The sequence below is a fragment of the Simochromis diagramma genome, unplaced genomic scaffold, assembly GCF_900408965.1.
Source record: "Simochromis diagramma unplaced genomic scaffold, fSimDia1.1 OVJJ01000371.1, whole genome shotgun sequence".
Lineage (NCBI taxonomy): Eukaryota > Metazoa > Chordata > Actinopteri > Cichliformes > Cichlidae > Simochromis > Simochromis diagramma.
In genome coordinates this window covers 5,309,389-5,322,981 of record NW_024386920.1, presented here as the reverse complement: position 1 = coordinate 5,322,981, position 13,593 = coordinate 5,309,389, and the positions used below count along the sequence as shown (strand labels likewise).

The 13,593-nt window shown below is 39.0% G+C and overlaps 1 protein-coding gene and 1 long non-coding RNA gene across 4 annotated transcripts in view; both read right to left on the bottom strand.

The window, feature by feature from the left end:
- Positions 1–13,593, bottom strand: part of plxnc1 (plexin C1) — a 43,899-nt gene that overhangs the window by 27,100 nt on the left and 3,206 nt on the right. For all 3 annotated transcript variants that reach the window (XM_040036691.1, XM_040036692.1, XM_040036690.1), the window contains 9 exons: positions 4,942–5,064; positions 3,732–3,866; positions 3,557–3,657; positions 3,372–3,477; positions 3,128–3,293; positions 2,770–2,872; positions 2,519–2,594; positions 2,023–2,064; positions 1,769–1,902 (listed from right to left, as the gene is read on the bottom strand). In XM_040036691.1, the coding sequence (XP_039892625.1) occupies positions 1,769–1,902; positions 2,023–2,064; positions 2,519–2,594; positions 2,770–2,872; positions 3,128–3,293; positions 3,372–3,477; positions 3,557–3,657; positions 3,732–3,866; positions 4,942–5,064 (986 nt within the window). The remainder of the gene's footprint in view (positions 1–1,768; positions 1,903–2,022; positions 2,065–2,518; positions 2,595–2,769; positions 2,873–3,127; positions 3,294–3,371; positions 3,478–3,556; positions 3,658–3,731; positions 3,867–4,941; positions 5,065–13,593) is intronic.
- Positions 7,287–13,421, bottom strand: LOC120736509. Its single transcript, XR_005696519.1, has 4 exons — positions 9,938–13,421; positions 9,168–9,585; positions 8,667–8,826; positions 7,287–7,594 (listed from the first exon to the last, which is right to left on the bottom strand). It is a non-coding gene; the product is annotated as an uncharacterized LOC120736509 (long non-coding RNA).

Below are 13,593 nucleotides of genomic sequence, written 5' to 3'. Positions count from 1 at the left end.
ATAACTGAGACTGCGCCTTTTAGCACAGTGCGCCTTATGGTCGTGAAAATACGGTAAGTATCCAAAACATACAAGTTTCATTATATAATTTTTCAAGGGATCTTATATCTGTTTTCACACTTATATGCTTTTCATACAAGTTTCACACAAGACAGATACAAACTTTATAAGATTTATATATATCTTTTCCATATGGGAAATGACAGTCTAAACTACCAAAGTATGTGTTTTGTAGTTTTTTCAAAGTTACTTTTATTGTGATAAAAGAAAAAACCCTCAAAAGCCCGAAGAAGAAGATCATTAATTAAAACAGAAGAAACCCCAAAACAAAACAGTGAAAATAATTTACGTTAAATTCCTTAAATCCTAAAATAGGACAGTGAGCTTTAGTTTCAGGGTTTACTCTCAGTTGGTCTGTCTGAGAACAATGCTGAGAAAACATTTGTGCTGTTTTTACTTCAAACATTTAATCTATATTTCAGTATGAGTGGTGTTTCCCTGGAATAATCTCTAGATTTTACTGTGTGCTTTGTATCCAAAGCACAAACTATCAGTTGTGCATTAGTTGTGTGTAAAGTAGTGATGGGATTTCCGGCTCTTTTTAGAGAACTGGCTCTTTTGGCTCGGCTCACTAAAAAGAGCCGGCTCTTTCGGCTCCGAACCAGCTCTTCAGGTTGTTTTGTTGCTTTAATTTATTTATTATTAACAATAATATAAAATTATGCACAAAAGGAATTACTAATGTAAAAAAAAAAAGTGGCTTTATTTATATATGTTTATATATAAATATATGTGGTGGCCCCTAGAGACAAAGCACGTACAAACTCCAAAACACATTTCTAGCGTTAACTGAACTTCCAAAACAGAGCTACCTAGATCACTTATATTACACAATTGAAAGCATGAAAGCATATGTGTATTGTTTGTGTATTTATACACAAGCACTCATATATATTCAAATAATTAAAAAAAAAAAAGTTCATTTGCCTGTTACTACCACACACCAAATCCGGTCGTTGCTAATTGCTGGCTTGTGTAGCCTCTAGGTAACAAAAGCTCAACACTGCGCCTAGCATCCTGGAGCACTTCTGTTGTCTTTTGTTTTGGAGTTTTTACGTGTTTTGGAGTTTGTATGTGCTTTGTCTCTGGGGGCCACCGTAAATATACTTTTATTTATTCACTCCACATAAAATGTAATAAATAAAATGTAATACAAAAATCAACTAGTCACAGTACAACTTTTAACTATTTAAATTTTCAGCTTTTTCCTTTTAAACAAATTTAAAATGAAACAACACAAAACACTGCAAACCACAACACAATTAAATATAAATTAAAATATGAAAATAAAAAGAAGATGCACATTCTCTGTCATATGGGCCTACATGAATAAACTTTCTGAATCCTTTAACATCCACAACTGAAAATAGTTGTGGATGATTACTATACCTTTCTAATGTGATGTTGTTGTCCCTGGCTCTCTTTCTCTCTTTCCCTCCCGCTCTGTTCCTGCGCTACTGCGAGTGTAACTACCACCCCTCCCCCCTCATCCCAGCGGAAAGCACAAGGCTCGCGTGCGGAGTGAAGCGGAAAAAAAGTGCGAGAGAGAGAGAGAGAAATGGTGTGAGAGAGAGAGAGGGTGAGAGAAGGGAAAAACAAAAAAACACGGCTTGCAATAAGGAGCCGGCTCGCGTCGTTCACGTCAAAGATCCGGCTCTAAGAGCCATTTTGTTCGCGACTGACACATCACTAGTGTAAAGTGACTCACTCTTTTGGAGTGCAGTCAGTATCGGCCTGCATCCTCACTGCAGTCACATTAGCGAGGTTACGACCTGACAGCACTGCGTGGTTTCTACCGTAGAAAGACACCACACTGGGAGTGATGAAGGAGATCTCTGGGATCTGACAGTAAGACAAAAAATGATCAGCTTTAATCCATGGCCATCAGCTGATGTTGGAAGCTTTGAACACGAATAAGGTGTCAGAGGAACAATGAGTTTGAGGACTGAGGTTCAGACTCACAGAGAAGTTCTTCCCAGACTGCACATTTTGGCAAACGCTGTCCTGCAGGAGGAAGCAGAGGGAATCAATATGGCAGGTTTACTGTCATTGTCTAAAGAAACTATGTAGGACTGATGAGAATGGAAGTTCTGTCTTATTTACAAGGAAAAAATTTAATCACGATTTTTGTCAAGCAACTGAATTGGTATTTGTGAGTTGTCATAATCACTTAACATATTATTGCATATAATATTGCTGCTTTTGAGAAGCAATAGATATTTGAACATTAGACCAACCCACCCTTAATAATGATTGAAAAATCTCAAAAGTAATATAAACTTAAAGTGGAAGACTTAATTATATGATAAGATAAACTTTCTTATTCCCAAAAGTAGATTTAAAAAAGATACATCAAAATAGCCTACATATGTAGAATGGTATCAGCGAAATAAAATTTAAACAAATATGTTAATGAGGAAAAACCTGAACTAGGTAAACTAAAGGCATGAATTATTACATTGATCTCTGTTTGATCGGCCCAGGAACATCTGTTTGTGTTCCATCCACAACCAGCTTTGATGCACTGCTGACACCTGAAGAGAAACAATCACATATTAGTGTTGAAATCATCAAGAAAAAGATAATGTCCAAAAATACAACATAAAACAAAGAGACTCCTCAGTAGTAATACATTTTACTTGGTGATGACACATAATGTTGTGTTATTAGTGATCCATCTTCATAATCTTTATAATTGATTGGACTTACAAGACTGAACTTGGTGGTCCACTGATGTCAGAGCAGTTAGTCAACCTCAGCTGTTCTGACAGTTGTGTTGAACCAAGTCTAAATTTCACTGTGACATGCAGACCTGTTAAATAAAAAAAAAATAACACGATCAGTGTCATAGCCTTCAATTGCTAATTTTTAGACATATATGTTTAATGAGTTGCAACAGTTTGTAATAACGAACAGCTTAGATTTGTCAACTAGTAAAGAATATTTCATCTGTCAGAGTCAGCTCTGTAATGTTTCTATTTTGCTTTTTGGGAAGTGTTGCAGATCAGTAAGCAGGTCTGACTGCAAAGTATTTCATTCGTTGGATTATTTATGAAAACTCACTGACCATCAGCAGGAAGTGTACGATCAGAAAGGTTGCAGGTGCATTGTGGGAACTGTGGAGGAGGGTTATTCAAAGCACAAATCGAGCTGGACCTTGCAGTGAACTGACAGGTAAAGTTGGACGACACTTCCTGGCCCACAGTCAAGTGTGTGTGGATTTTTAGTAAAATCTGAAAATGAAGAACATGTGTGAGAAATACCTGAAAGCCACAAATGACCACAGTCCCGAGTGTGTTTGTAAGCTGTACCTGTCCGTTTGTGTCCTTTTCAACTTTGTGGGAAATCATTTTGTGTTGGGACTCATCAGGAATGGACAGCCAGTCTGAATCTGTGCAGTCATCTTCAAATGTGCAGCTAGGAGAAGAAGAAGGAGAAATGATCACCAAGTTCAGAATAGTTTGGAGACATCAGCTGCAGATGTTGTTTCTCTCACCTGCTTTTAGAGCCACACCAACCACAGTATGGATCCTGTGCAGACCAACACTCCTGCACATTTGTGTACGTGCTGCACTTTGACACAGGAACTCGCCTTATCTAGAACAACAAACACTTTAAAATGCAGCACAGGTACATGTGACATTAAGATAATCAGTAAATAATTTAAGTACCTGGTTTCTAAATGGCACATACACATGTTTATGACCCACTGGATCCAGATGTAATTTGGGAAACACTTTGCGATCATCACTTGTCCTGTAGAGCACTGTGGGACAGGCAGCGTGATAGTTCCTGTCCACAGACAGCTGACAACAAGAATTTGTGAAAATAAGAATTCATGTTTTTATGTTTAATGAACATTTCAATTGCTTATTTTTCTCTGACCACTATCTTCCAAATGAAAGGCTGTTTATTTTAAGTTTTCCCTCGTTCATAAGAAGCTCTTATGTGTTTGTGCTGCTTGGATTCAGTGTCATGCTGATATCTGCTGTATATGTTGTGAAACAGTCGGTATTTCTTATCTGTAAAACCAACTTTCCGACTTAATCACAAACTGTGATCAAAGAGTCGATATGACCGAAAAACTCAAACCATGACAACATCCCTCTCAGCTTGTTTCTCTATCTCTTGCTCTCGTCATCCATCCATCCATTCACTTCCGCTTATCCTTTTCAGGGTCGCGGGGGGCGCTGGAGCCTATCCCAGCTGTCATAGGGCGAGAGGCCAGGTACACCCTGGACAGGTTGCAGGGCCAACACACAGGGACAGACAACCATTCGCACTCACTTTCATTCGCACATTCACACCTAGTGACAATTTGGATTATCCAATTAACCTATCCCCACAAGCTGCATGTCTTTGGACGGTGGGAGGAAGCCGGAGTACCCGGAGGGAACCCACGCAAACACGGGGAGAACATGCAACCTTGCTCTCGTCATATTCAATAAAATACTTGTTGAAGCTTTTTGAGCTTTCAGGGTCACAGCTCTCATCTCTCCACTCCACAAACAAAACCTTGCAGTGTGTGAACAGATGAACTCACAGTGAGACTGAGAGCACACAAAGAAGCTACAGGGACCACAAGTGACTGCAGTTTGCAGCAGACTTCAACAATGAAATAAAATGAGACTAGTTCAAATAAGCAAGCTAAAAAATCATGAATAATTTGCCTCTTAAAAAGTTTTGGTTTTTATTTAGCTTGGGTCAATGGTTGTTCGTGATTTTATGAATAGATGCTAATTCAACAAATATATTTTGGTGACAGAACTATTTTTCATGTTTGTTTCATGTGAGGAAGCCAGTGCATTTCAGGATGATGAAATGGCATCTTAAAATCAGGCTGGTAAACTAAGTACTTTAGATGTTTCATTTCATACACACCTTAATGAGCTGGCCGTCTCCAGTCCCAATGAAGAAAACCATCCAGCCTCTCTGCCTCACTGCCAGCACAGAGGTCATGTAGCTGTGCCTGAAGAGGACTGCCTTAGGTTTTAGGATCTTTGGCTGAGAAACAAACACACTGATCATCAAATCTGATATTGTAGATATGTTAAGATTAGAACTTTTTCTGATGATGATCAGAAAAAGGTCCCACATATGTTTAGGCCCCAGAGTTCAGTGCTACACCCCTGCTCTCAACTACATATTCAAATAGTGATGAAGTCAAACATCATTCAGTGAAACTCAGTTTGTTTGACACATGCACCAGCAGACATACCAGCAGCTTAAATAATTCAGACTCCTTTTTCTTGTGTCTTCAGTAAAACTTTTGAATTTCTTTGATTTTGTGTATATATATATGTATATATATATATATATATATATACAGTGTTGGGGAGTAACGGAATACATGTACCACCGTTACGTATTTAAAATACAAAATATGAGTAACTGTATTCCGTTACAGTTACCGTTTAAAAAGGTGGTATTCAGAATAGTTACTTTGTTGAAATAAATGGATTACACTGCGGTACTTTCCTGTTTCATTTTGTCGCGGGTCAGGACTGTTTGGGTTTTGTTTGACAGCTACGTTCTGTTGTTCCAGGCGGCAGCGTTACGGTTGCCATGGTTACAGGGCGACGCTCTCTCTCTCTCTCTCTCTGCGACTGTGTGTTTCCTGGGTGAGAGAGCGCCTTTTCGTTGTTGTTGTTGTTGTTGTGCTAAGCTAACAGGCAGAATGCTACAAGCATAGCTCTAAAGAATGTAGCATCATGGGCAGTGTAGTCCGTGTTGCAGGGAGAATGGACTGCCATACACGTTATGTGTCTGTGAGCGCGAGGAGGGAGAAAAAGGGGAGTGGAAAGGTACGAGTTGTCATCGAGGAAAAACGGCAGCTGGAAGCATGTAAATATAATAATAACCACTTCAGCCAAGAAGAGTGCCTGACGAGCCCAGTTGTAAGTAAGCTATTAAGACTCGACTATACACTGTGTTCGTGTTTTCCTCCGAAAACAATAAGTTCCGTTGGAGCAGCCTTTCAACGCCTCTCTCTGTCTCTCGCTAGCAAAGTTGACCCACACAGCAAAGTAAAGCTATTTTTACGGCTACGAGCCGACAGGGAACCCGCCATATTAGTCAGAGGTCCCTTTACTACAGTTCGGAGTCGCGGACCTTCAGTAATAGTAATAAATCACACAGCAATAGTACATTCACGTTGTTGTAAAAAGCATGATAATATATTAAGTAATCCAAAGTATTCAGAATACGTTACTGTCATTGAGTAACGTAACGGAATACGTTACAAAATACATTTTGGGGCATGTATTCTGTATTCTGTAATGGAATACATTTTAAAAGTAACCTTCCCAACACTGTAAATATATATATATATATATATATATATATATATATATATATATGTGTGTGTATATATGGGAACGCTCGTTCGACTACTCCGCCTAGGCTGCACTGTCGAGCGCAGATCCACTGAGTGCTCAACACAGACAGCATAGTCAGAAGGAAGAGCGCAGGGCAAGCTAGCAAGACAGAAGTTAAGCTCTCCTTGCAACATGGACCTCCCCCACTCTCATTCAGATCTGGCGTTTGGAATTATTTTGGTTTTCATGTGACGTATGACCCTGAAGGTAAGCGAGTCATGGACTAAAGTAAAACAGTATGTTGGATGTCCCAGTCAACACACATATGTGGGGCCCAAATAGGGAGCAGCAGGGCTAATATTTGGGGCCCACTTGGGAAACCCAACTGGGGTCCAGCTAATTTTGTCCTCAGTTTCCATGGTGGCCCCAAATGTGTTTTCCTAGATGGGTTTATGCTGGGTCCCAGATAAGCCCCAAATCAGGCCCAGTCAAAAAAAATATATGGGGCCCATATGGGTAGAAGCAGATCTGATATTTGGGGACCACTTGGGTTACCCACGTGGGACCCAGCTAATTTTGTCCTCAGTTTCCATGGTGGTCCCAAATGTGTTTGCCCAGATGGATTAATGATGGGACCCGGATGGGCCCCAAATCAGGCCCAGCCAACAAATGAGTATGGGGCCCAGATGGGTAGAAGCGGGTCTGATGGTTGGGGCCCACTTGGGTTACCCACCTGGCACCCAGCTACTTTTGTCCTCAGTTTCCATGATGGCCCCAAATGTGTTTTCCCAGATGGGTTAATGATGGGTCCCAAATCAGCCCCAGACAACAAATGAGTATGGGGCCCAGATGGATAGAAGCAGGTCTGATACTTGGGGCCCACTTGGGTTACCAACCTGGGACCCCAGCTATTTTTGTCCTCAGTTTCCATGGTGGCCCCAAGTGTGTTTGCCCAGATGGAATTTTGGATAATGTAAGTAAACTATAATTTAAATCACCTGTACAACAAAGCCAGTTTATCTTTTTTATTAATACTGATTACTATGAAATTTTAAAACAGTATGCTTTTTTATATAATGCATTTTTTTGTTGGGAGAACATGTTGACAAAAATGTCCACAGTATACACAAAACAATAACAAATAAATGTTATACAGTTTAAAGGAAAAACAAATGCAGCAAACCACAGCTTCTCACTCATTCACCAATCCATTGGTCCTGAAAGAAATAAAATAAAATAAAAAATTAGTGCATTTTCACAAACAAAATCAGATTTGCAATAGTACTGGAGTTGTTTTGGAGGTTGTGCTGTTCAAGTTGTTTGACCTCCTACATTGAACTCTTTGAAGACCATGAGTATTCATGGAAACAGAAAAGCTATTTACAAAATGATTTACCAAGTAGGCACTCAAAAATTAAATTAATGTGAAATATTTTACCTTATACCATCTGAATTGAAGACAAATGTTTAAAAGACGTCTACATAGTTACAATAATAACTGGTGTTGTGGGCTGTCTCAGTGATCGGCACAGAGCTTAGAACAGGCAAGTGGTTAACCAGTTTTTTGCATGGTGCAGCACCTCATAATGAACACAAAACAAAATTGTAAAATGTAACAAGGGCTACATCTACCAAGGAGAAACCAGATTCCACTTCTTGAGGTGTGTGCCAGGCGGGCGCCAATGATTTTCATGTAAATCAAAAATAGGGCCATCAGATAAATCAGTGTGTTACCCATTACACTGGTAAAAATACAGGCTGGCTCTGGAGTTCCTGGAGCTTATTCACATTCTGTGAGCAACCAAAAAACTGTTTAGTGAGAAACTTCTTCAAGTATGCTGCAAGCCAGAAAGAAACGTGGTCATTCCTGCCAGCAGCCACCAACCTCCAGAACAACATGAGCTGATGGTTTCATCTCCACAATTTGTACAGTCTATCTAAACCACATGTGTCAAAGTCAAGGCCCGCGGGCCACATCCGGCCCGGCGTACATTTATATCCGGCCCGCAAGATAATTTTATATAGATGTACTATTATTGTTATACATGGCCCGGCGATATGAGGCGCTAATAATATACAAACTACAAATCCCATAATGCAGCGCTGCAGCCTCCTTGCTGACCGCTAGGCTAACTGGGAACATTCCCGCGTCAATCAAGTCAAACTTCTGTTATTGCGAAGCCAGCCGCTCACAATGGTGGAGAGAAAAGTTGATTCTGAATGACTGCAGCTGTAGTGAGCATCCGTTATTCAAACATCAACAAAATATCTTACAACTAATGAACTTACCATATAGCACTTCAAAAACTTTAAGCCCTCGAAATTCCCGCTTTCCATGGCGCCCAACGAAGTTATATTGCCTGGAAAGAGCATTGTCCATAATGAAGGCCATCATTCTTCTGGTGGCTTCATCAACAGTGCTCCCTCCGATCTCTGCCACAACAGCAACCTTAGGACACGCAAGGACAATAATTTTACTGACAGTAGTACCATCAGTCACACCAAGTCAAACACTGTCTGATGCGAATGCAAAGAGCTAAATGATTCACCAAAAGTAATTTCTTAAGTTTTGGGTTTGGCATTGTACAACTTATAACTAGGTAATGTTTGTTATTTAAGTTATTTTATTAACAAAAATAGCAACTTTTGTTCAGCTCTCCTCCCACTCGTTCATTGCACTGACCATGTTCGAACAAACAGCAACTCTCCTTGATCATAACTGCTAGTATGAAACACAGACTGATTGAGGCATTAATCATTGAATATTGTTATTACATCATTATTATTTACCACTTCTTTTAGGAAGACAGGGTCTGCCAGTTTTTGCTCCAGTGCTGCCACATCTGCTACTGTCCGGATGGGAAATACAGCACCCTCGGGTAATGCTGCAGCAACTGGTCCATCACGTTGTGTAAGGAGAGACTGTAGCATTCGACTGTGGACCCTCTGAGTGTCCTTAATGTCTTCCAGGAGGGTTAGAACACGTACAAACATGCTTGTATTGGTGGCTTGTAGAAGTTATCTTGGAACTGGTTGTGAAACCACAGGTGAAGGAGTTGAGGGTTGTAGTGGCTGAACAAATAGATGAGTGATGTTCAGGAAGGGAGTTTGACTTGAATGTCTATTCTCCATTGCTGATGGTGGTGAGGTCTCTGGCTGTTCCGCAGTGTTGTCCCAATCCTCATCGGAGCTCGACGGGATCACTGGCCTTAAAAAAACAAACAAACAAACAAACACAAAATACAACAAACAAACACACACACACACACACACACACACACACACACACACACACACACACACACACAAATAAATAATAATCCAAACACATAATTTAGGGTACTGGTTAGTCCTACAAACTAAAAACATTAATGTATATAATGGCATCAAAAAAAAGTCTAAAACAGATTTTTAAGTCAACAAGTTATAAAGTGCCATTTTGAAATCATATCTGAACCTGATGAGGAACAAGGGTCTGCTAAAGAAACTGTCAGTTTGTTTTTGTTTCTTATAATCTCAATAATAAATTTTTGCTTTTAAGGTGTTTTTAACATAATTACCTCCTTTTCCGCTTCCCTTTTCCCAATCTGCTTCCAGAATCCAAATAAATTCCACCCAGGAAGGTTTCTAATGGGAAGCAGGAAATGCTGTCTAAAGGGCCAAACTTCCGTACATCTTGAGCTAGGTGTATTAGAGAATGTATATTATAACCAACAAAGTCAAGACCATAAATCAAAGCAAAATCTTTCACAAACTGCTTCAAAACATCCTCTGCATAATCACAGTCAGTTATCAATATACAAATCAGGACTTAGAAGAATTCTTATAGATACAGATAACAGTATAAAGTATCTATACATTTGGCTTGGTATATTATTCAGTAGAACAACTGGGCTTGTGTAAAGCAAAACTTGTCTCAATTCAGTTGCTTTCCACGTGCTAATTTCAATGAGAGACCTTGGTTTCCTTGCAAAACTTTAAGGCAAATATTGCCTGACAGAAACCATGAATGCTGAAATCAGTTAGAATTTGCATAGACTGTCTGCATTTTCGGGGACCTTTTAACCAAAGATAAATAAGCTTGCGCATTACCCCCATATCCTACACCCAGCTCGTTCAAAGTGACACCCCAACCTGGTGCTCTTTGTTGGCCATAGCACAAAGTTTCATCAGTTCTTTAATCAACAGAAATTTCATGAAAACATAATCTTTAGCATGTTCATCGTAATCATAGTGCTCTTCCTCAAGTGTTTTATTCTCAAAAGAATCAGAGTACAAAATTAAGTCCTGATGATGCTCTGACTCATTTTCCTGTGAAACGAGACTAAAATGTTCAACAACTTTCTGAGCTATTTTCCTCTGAGCTCTTTGTCCTCTCAAATTGCTCCATTGCTTTCTGAAAGACAGCTCACAGATTCTGAAGCTCCAGGTTTCATCACTCTCCAACCAAAATTAACTGAACCAGCAGCAAAAGAAGATCCAAACTACGCTTCACATTTGATAAATACTGTCATTAATTCCCTCTTGCTGTCTTGTTTCCACCACGATTGGGGGAAAAAAAAAAAAAAATCACACTTCCTGCACAGCTCTCTCGTAGTGTACTTCAAGAAAAGTTTCCCTCATCTGAAATATGTTTTCCACATTATTCCCTTGCTTATTATACATCAGTGTACGGTAGTGCTTAGCGCTGTTGTCAGTTGTTTTTTTTTTTTTGTGCCAAATTATGCCAAATTGCAAAAAACTCAGCTTGTTCTCTAATAAAACCTCTAAAAAAACCTCTGTAACCTTGCTCTGCTTTACTTCAGCAGTATCAGGTAATGTTCATATATTGATTCATGGTTTTCTTCCGTTTTTGTTCAACTGCAGAATATTTCTAAGGCTATCTGATTTAAAAAGCCACTCCAGGAAAATCTCCTCTTTTTCTGTGTTATAAAGACATCTGCTGTGATGCTTACACCAGCCTTAAAAGCTGTTGTATTACAATAAAAGACCCTGACATCGCTTTATAAAGTAACAATTCTAATTGTTACAAACTCAAAAAAAGATTCCTACTAGTATATTTCTGGCATGCATCAAATTTTAAATAGAAATGAATTTTGAAATATACACTGCTTCTTATGTCAAAGTCTGTAAAAATAAAGAAAGAAAGAAATCACACATAACCCTTGCTACTATTCACTCCACTGTCCAACAGCAAAATCAAACCAATATACAGATATTAATAACATATTAATGTAATAGTGTGACTATGCAATTTATAAGTAGCCATAGTCATAATCAAACAACAAACATCTCACGTTTTGAGATAATTGCAAACCCTCCTGGCCAATAACCACACAAGCTGTTCATGCAGGAAGGTTGATAAAGGAGCATGCACAAAATTAAAACAAATTTAAGCCATAATGAAACAAATTAAAATAACAGTGCGCATGCACAAATCAGGCATCAGACAAACACTTAAAGATCACAGATCTTTAGAACCACATCCAAAGAGCAATTGCTTTTCTTTTTTATAAATAAATAAATGTGTAGATTCTAGCTAAATACTCATTACAAAAAGGAAAAAAGGAGGGCCACAGCAATCATAGTAAAAGGAGTTGGCACTGTGGCCCTAACAAGACCGATCAGTTCTGCTTAAATAATCAGTTTCCCTCATGTACAGAGCTTGCACAACAGTAAGAGGCAGATTCTAGAGTCAGTACAGTATTTCTGATGAAGTTCTCACTAAAAAAACTACACATATAAAGTTGCATGCTAAAGTGTGTATAAAAAAAACCCCAAACAAATCAAGAACAGCTATATATATATATTTTTTTTGCTTTTTCTGGAAAAATGAGAACAATGGCAAGAAAAATGATGATTATGTCTTCTACAGAAATAGAGTGCTCACTGATCTGCCTCTCTGACTGCTGTGCATGCTCCTGACACAAGGGCAAAAGCTGGGGACTAGTTGCTCATGGCCATGGCCTACCCCTCCTCACTTAGCTGTGAGGAATGAAGCTAATAAAGACAACACCAAAGTAAATTTGGTTGCTCTGATAGTGAAAATACCCTCCCATATTCCTCCTAAAAAATTAGAACTTCGTTAAATTGGTCTAATACAGTCCTTTATTAATACTAATCATAGAGAAAAACCAAGATAATGTTTAAGTACAACTTGATGTTAAGTACACGCAGTCATTAATTTTGGTGCTAGTTAAGCAGTATACAGGACACCAGACAGTGCTTTCAAACTGTGAAAATTGGCTAAATCCAACATTACTTAAACATTTCAACTAGCTTAGCCTTGCTTGAGTGCTAGGAAAAATTTCGCCAGCACTTGTGCCATACATTACTTTGCAGCATCATAACTTTGTAAACATTTCATTTATACTTAGGGATTCAAATTAAGTCAAAAAGTTCTTACCCTTAGTGCAGAAAATAAGTCCATAGCTCAAAGATGCACTTAATCCAAAAATTGCCAGCTTAACTGTCAGCTTTGTCCAAGGGCGCGAAATGAAGAATCTTCCAGAATGGGGATACGGGTTTGAGAAAACCTCGTGATATTTCATGAAATAACGCGAGATTTCGAAAAGCACTCCTACATGGAGTGAAATTTTTTTCCCACTCAAATGTAGAACCATTTATTTTATTTTCTTAAGCGTCTTACAATTTTAAGTCACATCTGTTCTTTGTATTTCACTTATATTAATATATTTTATATGCATATTTTGTTATTAATTAAATATACATATGCTGCCTCTGGCATAATTTATTATCAGTTATTTCATCTTAATTCATGTTTATACTTACACATGACTAATGATTATACTTAACTAAAGTCATTAAATTCAGTTGCCTGTTCATGCAACTTCCTATATGTTACCCATATGGTGCCCATAGAACATAGCCCATCTGGGCTGGCTCAGGTGGGTCCTACTTGGCTAACCCAGGTGGGTCCCAGATTGGATGCCCATTGTAAGCCCATCCCCACTTGGAACCCCCATAGCCCATGTGGGGCCCACATACTGGTGTTTACTGGGGTGCCATGCAATGCTCAATTACATTGGTGTGAACTAGTGTGTTAGCGCAGTTAGCTCGTTAACGTGTTGGCCGTCTAGCCCCATGCACGGGGCGATCGGCGGTAGCTCGTTAACGGAGATTTGCCGTGTTGTGGCGTTAAGGTCATTTCAACGAGATTAACCTGAAAGCACTAGTGGGAACACAACGAATATGA